This window comes from Anguilla anguilla, chromosome 17 (genome assembly GCF_013347855.1).
Source record: "Anguilla anguilla isolate fAngAng1 chromosome 17, fAngAng1.pri, whole genome shotgun sequence".
Classification (NCBI taxonomy): Eukaryota; Metazoa; Chordata; class Actinopteri; order Anguilliformes; family Anguillidae; genus Anguilla; species Anguilla anguilla.
In genome coordinates this window covers 19883332-19901665 of record NC_049217.1, presented here as the reverse complement: position 1 = coordinate 19901665, position 18334 = coordinate 19883332, and the positions used below count along the sequence as shown (strand labels likewise).

Sequence of the window (18334 nt, the reverse complement as noted above, 5' to 3'; positions counted from 1 at the left end):
AGATTTGAGGGTTGTATGTGTGTATGTAAACACACATTTTTCAAACAGACAGACACACACACACACATTCAAGATGAAGGTACTGACTTGTCCTTCTATGGGAGTGGTTTTCAACCCTGGTCCTGGGGGCACACTGTGTATGCTGGTTTTCGTTCCAAAAACAATTGCAATCTCTGAATTTTAACAAGCTGTTAATTTTTCTTAATTAGGTGTTTTTAATGTTAAAAGGAATTATTTACTCTCTTAAGCCACATTGTCAGAAATTGCTATGCATGGCATGAAGAATAAAATCTCATTATGTTCTTGTGTTGTTTTTAAAGTGATTGCAAACAATTACTTAAAAAGAGGTAACATTTTTAACAGATCATTAATAGGCTCCTAATTAGGTTGCTGAACACATGTGTTCAAGTGCTTTAAGTGCATAATATTTCCCTTAAACTAATTAGCACAATACAGGTTTGACCCATCATTTTCTTTGTTTTTGAATTCTTCGTTATCTATCAAATGATTAGATTTAGTGGCCAGGTGTCCACGCTTGCCCCAATTAGGAACCTGTCGATTTGCCTCAGTCTTTATTTTGATTAGTTAAAAAGTTTTTTTTAACCTCTTTACGTAATCGTCTACAATATAGCACAACGTGAATATGGGACTTTTATTCTTTATGGCATGCATAGCTATTTCTGACACAAGGTGGCTTAAGTGTGGTTGGAACGAAAACCAGCATGCACAGTGTGCCCCCAGGACTAGGGTTGAAAACCACTGTTCTATGGAAGTCTCCGATATAGGTTTACCACATAATATTTGACTTCAAACATATACATGAATTGGTGGGAATATAGTTATCTCATACACAGTTGTAATATATGTTTATTAAACTGAAATGTTACAATCTGTTAGCTATTCACACCTCCTTCATGACCACGCAGTTCGTTCTTGGTTGTTCATTAACATCAAAGAGGAAGATCTGCTACCAAACTGATCAGCACCATAGCAGATCTGTGAAACCACTGTGCTGCTTGTGATTCTAACAGTTACCAGTTTTATCTCTATTTGAAATTAGCTGTATGTTATTTGTAAGATTTTGTGATTTTACTTGAGCAAATCGGATTTCTAAGTTGCTCCGTGGATATAGCCTATGTTTTGGAGTGGGACCGCTCCGTCGCTTGAAGAAATTATATATCCTGCCAGTGACTACAAATCCTTGGAAAATTTCTACAAATACGCATTTTTATCGAATTAATCCATGGCTGATTCAACAGTTTTCTATCAGAAAACGTAAACAACCAGGGAAGACTGTAGGCTTCCTTTATTTTTCAAAAAGTTCTATTTTTGTGCAATCTCTTCGGGAGTTTTTGGTCTGGTGTCTCAAGGTGTTTAAACGACAGAATTTTTCGTTACAGTCCAAAGTGAGGGAAGTAATTTTCTAAGATAGCTGATAAATCCCTTAAGATTTAGACGGACTACTTATAATTTTAAACCAGTATTTGTCTCAACTGAGTTCTCTCTTAATCGTTTTGACAGTTGAACAGGCATGAAGTGTGTCTTTTTTGCATTAAGACTGTAGATTGCAACTCTGGAAAGTGCCTTTTCAGCTTAATGTAGGCTGCTACATCTCGGTCTATCAAAATGCTGTACCGTTGTTTGTTGTGGGTCTGTTCCATGCTTGCGATCACGGCCCAAAGTTTAATGGTGAGGGACTGCTTGAAGTCCGCATATGTTCTGAACGTGGTCCTACTGGAAGACGATGTTTCAGAGTGGAGTCTTAAATTTGTGAAGGCAGGAGTGGAGCGCGCAATTGCAATAGAGAATCAACGTAACGCCGAAGAAGGTACAACCTTTTACTGTAAATTCGCCGAAAAGTGTGAATATACTATAGTCTATGTGTGAATAGGCCTGCCATATAACAACGATGCATTTTATGATATTTCTTTGGGACGACGGGTGGAAACGAGAAGAAAAACTAGGAAGCTGACAATAGCATCGCCTTTAGATTGTGATTTTATTTTGGTAGGTTGTAGGCCACAAAAGATGGTTTGTAAACGGCCGCTAGCACGTGTCAGTATGGTCGTAATTGATATAGGCTACTAAGCTATTGTTTTACTATAAGTCCTCGTTTAAACATGGCGATTCTACCACTGTCAACATAGCTTCCTAACACCCTGCTCTATTTCTATCCTCTGAAATACTCGTCTGGAAAGGCCTGAATTTCAAGTTGACCGCTAACTATTGTGGCTTCAACACATCATCGTACCGCCGCAGAGGCTGTGGAAGTAGCACATGCGAGGGTGTGGAGATACTGAAAAGACTTCAGGTGAGTACGCACCACGTTGTCCCGTCTCTGTACCAGTCTGTCTGTCTGTCTGTCTTTGAGCGGCAATGTAGCAAAGTGGTATGAGAAGTGAGCTTATAACTTCAAGGTTGTCAGCGGCGTAATTATAGTGTTAGCGTGTAATATTTGTATGTTACTCTGGATAAAAGCTGCTGCTAAATGGCTAAAATATGTATGTGTTTCAGGGTCAAAATGAGGTAGGCTGTGCCATGCTGGGGCCTTCCTGCACATATGCCACCTTTCAGTTAGTAGAGTGAGTACAGTTGTATCTTTTCATTCTCGTTTCGTTTTCCTGTACTGTATCTCGGTTATTGTTTTTTTCCCTTAATTTAGCCTTTCTCAACAATGATCCTGCTTGTGCTTCACCATCTTATTGTGTGTGTCTTATTTTCTTGGTGTTCTCAGTTTTTGTGATGTGATCAGTGAAATAAATATGTGAATACTCTGTTGGGAATCATCATGGTGTAGAAAGGATTGCTTCTGTTACAATAAGAATTTGACCTACAACTGGAGTATGTGAACAGTGAGTTAGACCTGACATTATAGTTATCAAAAGATAACTGTCATTGCCATCATTACATCAATAATTATTGGACTTCATTGTAGTTATTTACTTAAATTTAGTTACCGAAGTAGTCATTAAGTGTTGCGAGTGTTTAAGTGATGTACCTCAGAAGTGGCAACACGTTTGGGATTTTGTTAGTGTGCTAACATGTCTGCCCTGGGATATGTGTCTGTTTGTGTGTCTGAAGCCTGGAGAATGGCTTTAATTCGAGCGTGCCCATCATCTCAGCTGGCAGCTTCGGGCTGTCATGTGACTACAAGGCCTACCTAACGCGGCTGCTTCCCCCGGCGCGTAAGATCTCCAACCTCTTCATCGAGTTCCTGCGCTTTGAAGAGAGCAGCCTGAAGCCGCGTTGGGAAGCGGTCTACGTCTACAAGAAACCGGAGAATTCGGAGGACTGCTTCTGGTGAGTGGAAGCTTGTGTGCTGCTGTTCACATGCGTGCGTACACGTTCACACACACACACACACACACACAGAGGCGCACACACTCACACACAGGCACACACACGTGCACATAGGGCTGTCCCATCTGTATATAATTTTTGGTGTGTGCTAACAAGTCCAACAAGGTTAATGATATGACTTCTGGTTATTGTAGGCTACTCTCTCTGTGAAGCTTCATATGATTTTATGGTAGATGTGTCTGGTGATGGTGAGTTTTTATATAAATGACCTGAAAATGTAATTTTTGATATATGGCAGTTTAATACTTTGTGCAAGCGTGCCTCTAATTGCAGAATATCAAATGGCCCTCAGTATCTAGCTTCTATTGTGTTTTGCCTATGCAGGTGATGATATCACTTCCTCTTCCTGTTAATTTTTCAGGTACATCAACGCCCTTGATGCCCCGTCAGCTGCATTTAACTCAGCAATAACGAGGAAGGTCCTGCGCAAACCGGAGGAACTGCACTCAGCCTTCGAGAGGAAGAACAGGACGAGCAACTGTGCGTGCTGCCCCCCCTCTCCATCTGACCCCCTTTCCCCATGGCTCCTCACCTAAGCTGTGTGTACTGCCCCCTTTCCCCATGGCTCCTCACCTAAGCTGTGTGTACTGCCCCCTTTCCCCATGGCTCCTCACCTAAGCTGTGTGTACTGCCCCCTTTCCCCATGGCTCCTCACCTAAGCTGTGTGTACTGCCCCCTTTCCACATGGCTCCTCCCCTAAGCTGTGTGTACTGCCCCCTTTCCCCATGGCTCCTCCCCTAAGCTGTGTGTACTGCCCCCTTTCCCCATGGCTCCTCCCCTAAACTGTGTATACTGCCCCCTTTCCCCATGGCTCCTCCCCTAAGTGGTGTGTGTTACCCCGCCTCACTGGTACTTGCATTCTTTTCACCAAGAAAGTTGATAATTGACAGAAACATAGTCATTTTCTCAATGAAGGTTATTTAGAGGTTGACTGAGGCCTGAATATATATAGCCTTTTATAGTTTGGCTGTCCTAATATGAAGAGATTCAAGGACCCTGAGACTGGATGTCTGACTGTTCCTGCAGTGTTTATTATCTGTGGGACCCCCGAGGACGTTGCCAATTTGACAGACAATGGACGCCGTCTTGAGCCGGACATTGTCATCCTTCTGATTGATCTTTACAAGTCAGTGCAGTTCTCCTTCGCTGTTCTGCTGAGTCATGCACTTTGCCAGTATTTATTTCTTTACCGTTCTTCCTCTCTGGAAGAGTGTCTTAAAGTTACAGCCCAGGGTTTACACTCATTACACAACAGAAATTTCAGCATCATCACACATAGCCCCTAATGAACTGTGCACTTTGAACTTGTTAACCTTGAGGTCTGTACCAGATCAACACCCAACCCTGTGTTGTTTGCTGCACTAAAGCTGTCAGCTGTAACAGAATTGCCTGCTCTGTGGGTAAATATTTTGCTCTTTGTCAGCCACGAGTACCACAGTGCTGCAGGCAGTCCGGCTATGAGCAACGTGCTGGTCATAACCATGCCCAACATAAGGAACTACACAGAGGGCTGGACCGACAATGGCACGGTGAGGCGTCGTCTCTCCGCCTCCATCACTTGTTCCCATGGCAACGGCTGCTCTCACCTGTGTCCTTCCCTTCTTGCTCCTGTCTGTACCTGCTTCCTTCTCTGTACATGTGCATGGTTCTTTGGAACCCCCCCCCCCCCCGCCTGGAATTGCTGACACCACCCTGGTGCCTCTTGCCGTTCAGTAAGTGCCGTTCGAGCCATGCAGTTACTATAGGAGGGCCAGTAACTCAGTGACTGACTCTCACTCTGCTCTTGCTCTGTGTCTCTCGCTCACCTCTGTCTCTCGCTCACTCTCACTGTCTCTCTCTTATGCTCTCTCTCTAGTCAGTTTCTCAATGCAAATGCTTTATTGGGATGACATATTTAAAAGTACATATTGCAAAAGTATTGGGATAGCAATCAATCATAGTAACAATACAAAAAAAACAGCTACAACAATAACAGCATAAATGACTCTCTCTCTCTCTCTCCGTCCAGCTACCGGAGATGAATGACTATGTTGCGGGGTACCATGACGGGGTGCACCTGTTTGGTTTGGTGCTGAGGCAGAAGATGCTCTATGGTGAAGGCAGTGTTGAAGAGAACGCCTCAGTTGAAAACCCCTTCAAGAACATCTCCTTCAGTGGTATGCTTTCTGTCTGTCTGTCTGTTTGTCTGTGCACTCACAGTGCTCTCCGTCTGACAGCTTCAAGCATGTTTGGGAGATCTGTGAAGGTCTTGTGAAAATGGATGAGTCTCATAATTTTAATGTTAGCATTCAAAAGTGTGTCTTTATCATGCAGCTTGTTTGAATTATAAGAAATAGTACAGAGCACCATTCCATTAGAATAGTGGAGTGGATGCAAATGCATAAGGGGGATCTGTACGTGTGCCTTTATGCAGGTATTGGTGGGCAATATGTGCTAGACGAACATGGAGACCGAGATGTAAATTTTTCGGTGATGTACATGTCGACCACTGACAGCCAGGTGAGCTGTCCCCTGCTGCCCTCTCCTCTGTTTGCACACAATCTTCATATGTTTATTGTCCTCCCGTTTTCACTGGTGTGATACTGCGAAGATCAGACTGTGGGTATCTCTTTGGGTTGTGGGGACATCAGTCGATCACACATTTCACCCTTAGTATTGTGATGCCTGTGTCAGAAGCATCTTGCACGCCTCACACTTGGGAAACCGGGCCACTGCGGCCTGTGTCGATTACCTCGGTGTCGTCTTGCTGTCCCCCGTAAAAACTGAGCTTTGGTTTGACCGGTGGTCATCTCTTCATCCCGTCAGTATAAAGTTCTGTTTGAGTTTGACACGTCCACCAACAACACGGCAGTCGTAGACGCTAACCCGACCTGGCACTGGAAGAGCTCCCGGCTGCCGGACGACAGGCCCGCCCAGGAGCAGGTGCTGCTGGCCACTCAGGACATCATCGTCATCGTCCTGGGCATCTCTGTGGTGGTGGTGACGGTCTTCGCCCTCATCTTTTACAGGTGAGAAGGGCCTCGCCGCTCCCCGGCCTTCGCCTGCTCATTCTCCTTCCTCCCCGTTTTTCGGTACGGCCAGTCGTATTCCTCCAGCGCTCAACGCCGCAGCCCCCTGCTGTCGGTTCGGGAGAGCGCGGGCGAGCGCTAAGTGATGTCAGCCGCTGCTTCTCACTGCGCTGCTGTTCGCAAGCCGGCCTCGCACAGACCTGAGTCTGAGGAAGACGCATCGAGTTCCGCTTAACATGCGGATCGTGGGTGACTGAAACCCTCCAGTCCCCGGGTGGTGTTAGAGCTGACCGGGCCTCACCCCGTAGGGTTTGAGTCACAATCAGCGGTGGTGTTGTCTGAATTCTAAACCGCACCGTAGGCCCCATTGACTTGTCTACTGCCAAAGGCTTGGAATCAACCAGTAATCTGTGCGCCGGGTTAGTAACGTTGATGCACTGTACCTGTCTGAGCAACCCTCCGTACTATTGGCCAACAGGCGAAATATTAAAGACCGGCAGGCTCAAAAGCAGTGGTCCCACATCCCTCCGGACCGGATCACCCCTGTGGACGACAAAGACTTCAGCCTGGTCTCCCTCAAGGTGAGACTGCTTATCTACAAAGCCAGCACAACACGTGGCAGAAGTTTCCTCTCCCACCCGTCCTCCATTTAGCCTGCTTACCACTGAGCGAGCATCAGACCTGTTCCGCTATAAATGCTGGTGTTGCAACAGCTTCTCATCTCATCTGTCCCATCATTCCTCTGTAGTTTGGACCCAAGTGCAGCCTTCCTCAGCGATGAGTGCCATTTCTTCTTAAAATGTGCCAGTTGTGTGTGTATTTTTTGGGTGCTGCTCTGTGTCTTTTGAGAGATTGAATTTAAAGAAAACATTTTTTACTTTGGATCTGAATCCCTTTAATGGTACGGTGACGCAAGGTATGGAGGGGACAAGGGCACGGGATTGTAGACCAATGTCAGCCCTTTTGGGTGATTTTGGTGCTTGCTGTTACATCAGTATGCCACAACCATCATCACCATTATGGCCATCATCATCATCATCATCTCTTTTTCTCTCTGCTCCCCCTTCTGTCTCTCTTTCCCATCACTCTCTCTGTCTCCCTCTATCTCTCTCTTCCCATTGGCCAGATTGATGAGGACCAGAGGAAGGACAGCATTGACAGAATTCGCCGGGGACGCTACGATCAAAAGGTGTTGCTGTCGTGTCTGTGCTTCATCCACACCCCCCTCCCTCTCTATCGGTGAGTCCGAGGGAGGCGAGGGGATGGCCATGTGACCGTTTCTGTCCTTTCAGCCCATCATTCTGAAGGAGCTGAAGAACACGGAGGGGTACTTCAGCGAGGAGAAGAGGATCGAGCTTAACACGGTAACAACCCGTCTGTGGCCACACACACCTGGGACATACATCCTGTGACAAACGCACTCGTCTGTTCGCTCGGTCCACATGCTTTTATGAGCCCCTCTATCAGATACTGTCTCTATCTCCCTGTCAATCAGAGATAAGACGGCTGTTTGTGACGTGCACACAGTGTAACTGCTAGTGTTTTATGGGGAGGGATCGGAGGGGGGCTGTTTCCCATCTCAAAAAGACATACACACCAGTACAGAACCAGCACCCGCCCACAGATGTGAATATGATAACGAAAAGACTAAACATTCTCTTGTGACCTAGATCATGAAATTCACCTTATTTTCCCATGATACTGCTTCCTGTATGTGCGTCTATCTGTCTCATTTTCAGTAGCTCTGTCTTATGCTTTTGCATCGAGTGTTAGTCTCTCCTGTATGTCTGACTGCTGGTCTCCTTTGCGTCTGACTGCTGGTCTCTCTTTTGACCGCTGGTCTCTCGTGTGTGTCTGACTGCTGTTCTCTCCCATCTCACATGCTCGCTGTTCACCGTTCTTGCTCAGCTCCTGCGCATCGATTACTACAACCTGACCAAGTTCTACGGCACGGTCAAGTTTGAGTACGGCGTGTTTGGAGTGTATGAATTCTGCGAGAGAGGATCGCTGCGGGTGAGGGCTGCTCCCCAGACTCGCTCTCACATTCACAAGGATTTATTGTCAGATCATAAAGATATAAATTATATTAACTTCTGGACTTTAGACCCAACACACACAGACACACACACACCCACATAGGCACACACGCACACCCACAGACACCCACACAGGCACACGCACGCACGCACGCACGCACGCACAAAAACACAGAAGCAGAGCTTGTTTCTTCTTTCCTTGCAGTACGTGCTGAATGACAAGATCTCTTATCCAGAGGAGACCTTCATGGACCTGGAGTTTAAAATCTCTGTCATGCATGACATTGTTAAGGTACTGAGCATATGACCATAAGAGAGTGGGAGAGATAGAAAGAGAGAGAACAAGTGAGAGAGAAAGCGGGACAGCGTGAGTGAGAGGGGTATGGTGATGGAAAGTCTCTTCATGAGATTTGAATGTAAAGGGAGGGGTCTACACCTTATAAAGCATAGTTACTTCATAAAAGCTTGAAAAGTTAATATGGAAACGAGGAAAATTTATCGTCCAGTCAGGACACTGAGGCAAGCCTCTCGTCTCTAACCTTTGTGTAGATGTAGCGCTCTGCTCACTACAACATTGAATTATGGGAATAGTAAGAGACAGACGAGATGCTTCACGGAAGTAACTGATGGTGTGTGCTGTTGCGCCACCTACAGGGCATGTCCTACCTCCACCTGAGCAACATCGCAGTCCACGGCCGCCTAAAATCCACAAACTGCGTGGTGGACAGCCGCATGGTGGTCAAAATCACGGATTTCGGCTGCAACAACATCCTTCGTCCCAGCAGAGGTCAGAGCTTTTACCCTGTTCTACTCTCTACCTCCACGTGTTTCCTCTGCCTTCACCCCTCCATTCCTGTCTTCCTGCTCTTCCCCCTCTTTCTCTCTCTCTCTCTCAGACCTGTGGACGGCCCCGGAGCACCTGCGTAACCCCGGGACCTCCCAGAAGGGAGACGTGTACAGCTTCGGCATCATCAGCCAGGAGATCCTGCTGAGGAAGTGCACCTTCTACACCGCCGCGTGTTCCGATCGAGCGGGTGAGGGCGGGGCGGGGCGGGGCGGGGTGGGGCTAAAACGCCGCGTGTGCCAATCGAGCGGGTCAGAGAGCGATGCGGGGTAAGGCGGGGCGGGGTGAGGCAGGGCTGGGTTGGGTGGGGCTAAACCACAGAGTGTGCCGATCAAGCAGGTGAGCCCAGGGAGGGGTGGGGGTTTGGGGGGGGGGCTACATCGCTGCGTGTTCCGATCGAGCGGGTGAGCGCGGGGTGGGGCAGGGTGGGGTGGGGCAGCCACAGTCAGCACTCCCACAGCTTGGATTCGATACCACACACCGTGCAGCGGAGCCCATCCAAACACTAGAGCAGTGCCTTTACAGCATCAGCCACCCAGAAACCCCCAAGCAGGTGAATGCTGATGACATTCAAGATCCTCATCCTAAATACCGGCTGTGTTTTAAACTGTATACTTGTGTTCTGTGTTCTTGGGTTCTTGTAAGAACACGCCTCCAGGCACACTTATCGAGTGTAAGAAGGCTTAAAATCCGTTCAATTTGAAACATACTTTGACATCACCGCTACTGACCTCTAACCTTAGCAAGAAACACATCAACAGTACAAAAAGAAAAGAAAAGGCAATGGCTAGTCAGTTGGGAAAGCATGGAAAAGTCTGCTTCGAATGTATTTTGTTTTTTAGTCCTTCCGGGAATACAAAGAGAACTTCTGGTAAAATCTTGTGTTCTTGAGTTTGGAACGCACTTGATTATGCGACTGTTTTAGTTCTGCACCTGCTACATACTCAAGAACACAAGTAGACAGTTTGGAGCACAGGACTGAGTATTGTTGACTATATACTCACTTCCTCATTTTAAACCACTAACATAAGTGTAAACAGTGGCCCCTGTTGGCCATCCTGGGAACATGCACACAGGCAGTTGCTTGGATCTTGTGTGTGAATGGTGTTTACATTAATATCATGGATGCTTATTGTCTGCTCTCTATTAACTATTCTTTCTGGCTTTTCCCATAAAATCTCTCTCTCTCTCTGTCTTTTTGTCACTCTTTGTCTCTCTCTCTCTCTGTATCTCACTCTCTCTCTCTCCCTAACTTTCTCTGTCTCTCTCTCTCCCTCACTCTCTCTGTCTCTCTCCAGAGAAGACATACAGAGTGCAGTTCCCGGACTCCTGCTCCTTCTTCAGGCCCGACCTGAATTTGGAGTCGGCAGGGGAGAGAGAGCGGGAGGTTTGTGTCTCCATCCTCCTCCTGTAGTGCTACCCACAGCATGCTCCTGCTGTCCTGTGTGGTGCTGTATGGCTGTAGTACCATCACTCATGATTTCATAGCTTCCTTTGGCCAGTAAAGGTGGAATATCACTTTGTACATGTAGTCTTTATGTGTGTGTCCATACTGTATACCTAACCACACGTGTGTGTGTGTGTGTGTGTGTTTGTGTGTGTGCGCGTGCATATTTATTTATTTATTTATTTGTTTGTTTGTGTCAGCTATGTGGGCTCATTAAGAACTGCTGGGATGAGGACCCAGAGAAGAGGCCGGATTTCAAGAAGATAGAAAGCTGTCTGGTCAAGATCAGGTAAAAGTGCGCCTGCTGCTGGCCGTGCTAGGGGGTGTTTTAAAGCCCTGTTTCAGCGGCACATCTGTGTACTGATGTCACATCTACATTCAGACTCACAGAGATCCTGTTTTTCTCTCCAAATGCTGTAATATACTTCAGTTTAAAAGCATGTGCATTCCCTCTTATTCATAAATCCTTCATTCTGGCCACTGTTATGTGGCTGAGGTGAGTCTCTAAGGGAGGAGGGAGCTCTAACTGCAGGTCTCTCTGAGGTGAGTCTCTAACTGCAGGTCTCTCTGAGGTGAGTCTCTGACTGCAGGTCTCTCTGAGGTGAGTCTCTGACTGCAGGTCTCTCTGAGGTGAGTCTCTAACTGCGGGTTTCTCTGAGGTGAGTCTCTAACTGCAGGTCTCTCTGAGGTGAGTCTCTGACTGCAGGTCTCTCTGAGGTGAGTCTCTGACTGCAGGTTTCTCTGAGGTGAGTCTCTGACTGCAGGTTTCTCTGAGGTGAGTCTCTAACTGCAGGTCTCTCTGAGGTGAGTCTCTAACTGCGGGTTTCTCTGAGGTGAGTCTCTAACTGCAGGTCTCTCTGAGGTGAGTCTCTGACTGCGGGTTTCTCTGAGGTGAGTCTCTAACTGCAGGTTTCTCTGAGGTGAGTCTCTGACTGCAGGTTTCTCTGATGTGAGTCTCTGACTGCAGGTCTCTGAGGTGAGTCTCTGACTGCAGGTCTCTCTGAGGTGAGTCTCTGACTGCGGGTTTCTCTGAGGTGAGTCTCTGACTACAGGTCTCTCTGAGGTGAGTCTCTGACTGCAGGTCTCTCTGAGGTGAGTCTCTGACTGCAGGTCTCTCTGAGGTGAGTCTCTGACTGCAGGTCTCTCTGAGGTGAGTCTCTGACTGCAGGTCTCTCTCGGGTGAGTCTCTAACTGCAGGTTTCTCTGAGGTGAGTCTCTGACTGCAGGTCTCTCTGAGGTGAGTCTCTAACTGCAGGTCTCTCTGAGGTGAGTCTCTAACTGCAGGTCTCTCTGAGGTGAGTCTCTAACTGCAGGTCTCTCTGAGGTGAGTCTCTAACTGCAGGTTTCTCTGAGGTGAGTCTCTGACTGCAGGTCTCTCTGAGGTGAGTCTCTGACTGCAGGTCTCTCTGAGGTGAGTCTCTGACTGCAGGTCTCTCTGAGGTGAGTCTCTAACTGCAGGTTTCTCTGAGGTGAGTCTCTGACTGCAGGTCTCTCTGAGGTGAGTCTCTAACTGCAGGTCTCTCTGAGGTGAGTCTCTAACTGCAGGTTTCTCTGAGGTGAGTCTCTGACTGCAGGTCTCTCTGAGGTGAGTCTCTGACTGCAGGGTTCTCTCTGCTGTTCTGCAGCAGCCTGCACAGCCAGGGCAATGAGAGCTACATGGACAGCATGATCCGGCGGCTGCAGATGTACTCACGCAACCTGGAGCACCTGGTGGAGGAGAGGACGGCCCTGTACAAGGCCGAGAGGGACCGAGCCGACCAGCTCAACTTCATGCTGCTGCCTGGGTCAGTCCAACGAGGGCTGAGGGAGGGGGGTGGAGTCTTACATTCATACATACATATGACCCATTTCTTCTCACACCGTGCACCCCTCCATCCCGGCAGCCATGGTACACTCTCTTAAGGGGTTCCGAAGGGACTACCACTACATGTCACCTTACTAACATTGCGTGCATTGGGTTATGCCACCTAATCATTGACGGGGAGGGCATTACTAATGCACAGGGCACCCCCCTTTCCGTGCAGGCCTGTGGTACAGTCCCTGAAGGAGCGTGGCTGTGTGGAGCCAGAGCTGTTTGACGAGGTGAGCATCTACTTCAGCGACATCGTGGGCTTCACCACCCTGTGCCAGTACAGCACGCCCATGGAGGTGGTGAACATGCTGAATGAAATCTACAAGAACTTCGACAGCATCCTCGACAACCACGACGTCTACAAGGTGCAGCTCCCAGCGCGTTGGTTCTGAAAACAAATGTTTTCTATGAAAATTATCAGTAGTTTTACTGGTGTCTGAAGTGTATGAGTTTTGAAAACATGTATTTGACCCTGATCTGAATGTGGGAATGTCCCTCTGGAGTACTGTGTCATGTTTATAACGAGTTTACTGGGAAGAGTTTGCTGTGTGTTTGCAGTGACAAACGGTGAATTGTGGGAATGTAGAAAAACAGGATAAAATCGAAGATGGTAAACGCAATGGAATTATGTCATGCGCACTCACTCTGTCTCAATTAAATTATGTTAAATGCAAATGCAGCTTTGTTGACAAGACAACGATAACTGTTTTGACATTTAAAAAAAAAATAGTGGTATCGCTCATTCATTGCTTTATCTTTTCAGCAGGAAAATGGTAACAAGCTGTAGTTGTTTTCTTGACAATGAAGATATTTCTTATTCTCTCCCCTCCCTCCTCCCTTCTCTCTCGCTCTCTTAGGTGGAGACGATCGGTGATGCGTACATGGTGGCATCGGGGCTGCCCAACAGGAATGGGAACAGGCATGCGGTGGACATCTCCCGCATGGCGCTGGACATCCTGTCCTTCATGGGCACCTTTCGGCTGCAACACCTGCAGGAGCTGCCCGTGTGGATCCGCATCGGGGTGCACTCAGGTACCCCCCAAACCACACCCCCCCACCTGCCCCACGGGCCCCTTCGTGTCTGCACTCTTAGAAAAAGAACAGAAAGTGGAAAATGTATTTGTGTGACGTTGTGTGTAATCTCAGTTTCCTGTTTGGAGTGACATTTCCTGTTTTTGGTGATGTTTGTGTGTAATCTCTGTTTCCTGTTTGGGGTGATGTTTGTGTGTAATCTCTGTTTCCTGTTTGGGGTGATGTTTGTGTGTAATCTCTGTTTTGTGTTTCCAGGTCCCTGTGCAGCAGGGGTGGTGGGAATTAAGATGCCCCGATACTGCCTGTTTGGAGACACAGTCAACACAGCCTCACGCATGGAGTCTACAGGCCTGCGTGAGAGACATGCGCACACACACACACACACACACACACACACACACACATATGCATGTATGTGTGCACACACACATATACATGCACAAACATGCACACACACACATACATGCACAAACATGCACACACACACCACTTACCAGAATAAAACATTTTACCAAAATTTCCATCTGTTTAAAACTCCCATATTCACCCAATGGGTACATGTGTTAAATCTCTACATTTATCACTGTGCCTTGCGCCCCCCCCCCCCCCTTCTGCCCCCCAGCACTGAGGATTCACGTCAGCCAGCCCACTATCAGCATCCTCCAGCGGACAGACTGCCAGTTTGTGTTTGAGAGGCGGGGGGAGACCTACCTGAAGGTCAGGACACGCACGCTGGACGGGCTGACTGTGGGCCGTCGGGCTGAGTTCTGAAGCTAAAGCTTCGTTTGTGCTTCTCTCTTTCAGGGCAGAGGCACGGAGACCACCTACTGGCTGACAGGGGTCAAAGGTCAGGAGTATAACCTTCCTGTTCCCCCAACAGCGTGAGTTGCGTTTCCTCTGTTTCTGTCCATTAACTCTGTCCATTGTGTCTCTTGGCCCTGTGAGTGAAGGCCACCTGCCGTAATCCAAGATGGTCACAGTTTCTTTTTTAAATGAGGGGGCGGTCTGTGGTCGGTTTGTCTGCACCATACACATTTACTGCTGTGAGCTGAGTGCCAGCCTCATGGTGAGAGAGAGGGGGTACATTTACCTGTACAGTACCTGCAGAGTATTTGTAGAGTACGTATAGAGTACCTGCAGAGTATTTGTAGAGTACGTATAGAGTACCTGTAGAGTGCCTGTAGAGTATTTGTAGTGTACGTATAGAGTACCTGTAAAGTACCTGCAGAGTATTTGTAGAGTATGTATAAAGTACCTTCAGAGTATTTGTAGACTGACGTACCTACATGGGCTCCTTTGCTCTAAATATAATATGTTCTTGGTGTTGTTTGCCGCAACAACATTGGAACTGGCTGTGAAGTTGAGATGAAGTGTAATATGAATGTAAGCTCTGTAACGTGGTGGTCTCTGAGATAAAGTGTAATATGAATGTAAGTGCTGTGGTGTGCTGGTCTCCGTGGTGATGTGTAATATGAATGTAAGTGCTGTGGTGTGCTGGTCTCTGCAGGGAGAACTTCCAGCGGCAGCAGCAGGAGCTGGCCCACATGATCGAGTCCTGCCTGGAGAAGCGCTCGCTGGGCGGCGGCAGGAAGGAGCAGCGGAAAACCCTCTCCACGCGCCAGAGGAGGAGGGAGAAGGAGGACGGTCAAGGTGACCAGCAGCCCGAGTACCTGCACCTGGTGGACAACCTCATCACACACATGTAGGCCCTCACTCAGACCAGCACTTACATGTAGGCCCTCACTCAGACCAGCACTTACATGTAGGCCCTCATCCAGAACAGCACATATATGTAGATCCCCATCCATACCAGCACATACATGTAGATCCCCATCCATACCAGCACATATATGTAGATCCCCATCCATACCAGCACATACATGTAGATCCCCATCCATACCAGCACATACATGTAGATCCCCATCCATACCAGCACATACATGTAGATCCCCATCCATACCAGCACATACATGTAGATCCCCATCCATACCAGCACATACATGTGAATCCCCATCCATACCAGCACATACGTGTAGACCCTCACATACATGCAGACCCTCATCCAGACCAGCAAATACATGCAGACCTGCATTCAGAAAAGCACGTACATGTAGACCCTCATCCAGAACAGCAAATACATTTAGACCCTCATCCATACCAGCACATACATGTAAATCCCCATCCATACCAGCACATACATGTAGATCCCCATCCATACCAGCACATACATGTAGACCCTCATCCAGACCAGCAAATACATGCAGACCTGCATTCAGAAAACCACATACGTGTAGACCCTCAATCTGTAGAACACATACATAGTTTAGCTAAACAGCTGCTAAAACACCTTATCTGCACTTTACATTAAGCTCTCACATTAATAACTTTCTTAAGAAAAGCCTTCCTATGGAAAATGAGGTCTCATTCACATACAGGACACACTTGTACCTTATGGAAATAGGGCAGAAAAAATATTCTATAACACTGCTTGTATTATATTACTTAGTTGTACTCATGGATATTTGACTTGCATTGCAGAATTAGTTAACTTATGGTTTAACTTTTGTCAACTCTTTCATTAAGTTAAGAATGTTATTTGTTTTCTTATTTCAAAAGTCACCTTATATAAATCAGCTGGTTTCCTTATAACTACTAAAAATTAATACAGGTTTCAGTTTAGATCAAACAAGCAATATAAATGTATTCTGTTTCAAAGAATGATCACTAAGTTGAATGTCTGTATGATCACAGTATTGTGCTTATTTGTCAAGATGTTTGTGTAAAATATATTTTTAATTCCAAATTTTCATTTAATTGACTGTCATTCAGTGAGTCATAAAAGCATAACTTCATTGCACACATAAACCGCATAAGCCTACAAAATATATGTGATTAATCATATCTGCAGACACTAGAGCTTCAATCTTCACTGTGAGGACTGAAATCTTAGATGAATCTGCTGCTGAAATGGCCAGTCCTTGAAGATGGTAGGCCATGAGTGTCTGAACCAAATCCCGGAGGGCCTCATTTTCTGCTGGTTTTCTGTGCATTTCAGAAAGTGATGATTTTTAAAACTTGTTGATTGGCTAAAGAATCCTCACACCTTGTTCTCAAGGCTTTGATTGGCTGCTGAATGTAAGGAAATCATAAATTCCTGCACATACCGTGGCCCTCCAGGACTTCAGTTTCACACATCTGTGGTAGGCCATGAACAGACAGTTAGATCTGTAGAGTGACACTGATCAGTGGACTGGACTTAATTTATTCCAGACATGTGTGCGTAAAAGCAGTTTATTTGTCCTTCCAGACATACTGAGTTTTGTATAAAAACAGAAGTCAGTTACTGACATTGACAGTTACATCATCTTTAAAAGAATGCAAACACAATCAGGCCGCAGCCTGTACATCTGCGCCTAGTTCTGGAGAACCGCAGGATCTGCGGCTGGTTCTGGAGAACCGCAGGATCTGTGCCTGGTTCTGGAGAACCGCAGGATCTGCGCCTGGTTCTGGAGAACCACGGGTTCTGCGGCTGGTTCTGGAGAACCGCAGGATCTGCGGCTGGTTCTGGAGAACCACAGGATCTGCGGCTGGTTCTGGAGAACCGCAGGATCTGCGCCTAGTTCTGGAGAACCGCAGGATCTGCGGCTGGTTCTGGAGAACCGCAGGATCTGCGGTTGGTTCTGGAGAACCACAAGGATCTGCAAGTTTTTGCTTTCACCTTAAAACCAGCTACACACTTAGAACCAAGAAACCATGAGAGGTGACTCAATTGCTTAAATTGTTCAACTGACCATCAGCAGACCCTGTGGTTCTCCAGGACTATCTGCACACCCTGTAGTTCTCCAGTTCTGTCTGCAGACCCTGTGGTTCTCCAGTTCTGTCTGCAGACCCTGTGGTTCTCCAGTTCTGTCTGCAGACCCTGTGGTTCTCCAGTTCTGTCTGCAGACCCTGTGGTTCTCCAGGAGGTGAAGACACCAAACCTAGTCCTGCTTTTCTGCGCCCACTCCATCATGCCAAAACTGGATCTCAGGCAAAAGCTGTACAAACAAATGTGTTTGTAGTGTCAGAGATACCACTCGTACAAAATATTAAAAATAGGAGAGTGGGCAGACAAGGCGAGATGAGTGATGTGGAAAGATAAAAACAGGCCTTCTACAGCATTTCCCCTCTACCTCTTACTCAGTGTACTGCAGTTTTAGCCGTCACCAGAGCAGCGTCTCCCAGCTCTGTCGCAGGAAGTGGGATCCCGTGGTCCTTCCTGCCGTTACACATGTGCACACTGCCCCCACCCCCTGCATCATACTCAAAGACGTCCCTCCAGGTAGACACTTCCTGTTTTAGGAGCCCTTTGGGTCCTCCATTTAGGTGTGGACAGGAAGTGGGAGGCCCTTCTCTCTCTACCTCCACTGAGTCTGTTCTTCCAGCCTGATGAACCCCAGGGGAGATCTCTGCTTCTGCGTCTGCTGGAGCAGAAAAATCACTTTGGTTGTGGCCACTGTCAAAACCCAAACAATGGTTTATTAATGATAAATCGTTTATTTCAGTTTCTATTGATCTATTTTATATCCAGTAATTTCTCAGGTGGTAACATGCAGCTGCTCTTAATATGGTGTGTGTGTGCGACTACCCTAACCCAAAACGGGCTGCATGTAATGGCAGTATGTAGTATAACAGGGGCTCTGGTGAGGGGGGGTCCCAAGAGCTGTCAGATGGAAACAGAATCTTCATTTTGAAGGGTGAGAGCAGGAAAGTCAA

The 18334-nt window shown here is 47.1% G+C and overlaps 1 protein-coding gene across 2 annotated transcripts; it reads left to right on the top strand.

The window, feature by feature from the left end:
* Positions 1–537: 537 nt before the first annotated feature.
* gucy2c (guanylate cyclase 2C) lies at positions 538–15419 on the top strand. Of its 2 annotated transcripts, none has more exons than XM_035398285.1 (26): positions 538–1828; positions 2199–2311; positions 2515–2582; positions 3082–3300; positions 3722–3840; positions 4387–4486; positions 4784–4889; positions 5369–5516; positions 5774–5859; positions 6166–6368; positions 6847–6949; positions 7495–7557; positions 7661–7732; positions 8277–8381; positions 8610–8696; positions 9059–9191; positions 9301–9438; positions 10547–10635; positions 10896–10984; positions 12324–12479; positions 12720–12912; positions 13405–13579; positions 13835–13933; positions 14202–14296; positions 14384–14460; positions 15087–15419. In XM_035398285.1, the coding sequence occupies exons 1-26, from the start codon at positions 1627–1629 to the stop codon at positions 15283–15285; spliced, it is 3237 nt and encodes a 1078-aa protein (XP_035254176.1). In that variant the 5' UTR covers positions 538–1626; the 3' UTR covers positions 15286–15419. The 2 variants fall into 2 exon arrangements, with proteins under 2 accessions (XP_035254176.1, XP_035254175.1); XM_035398284.1 differs by having other exon boundaries at positions 12321–12479.
* Positions 15420–18334: the final 2915 nt, after the last annotated feature.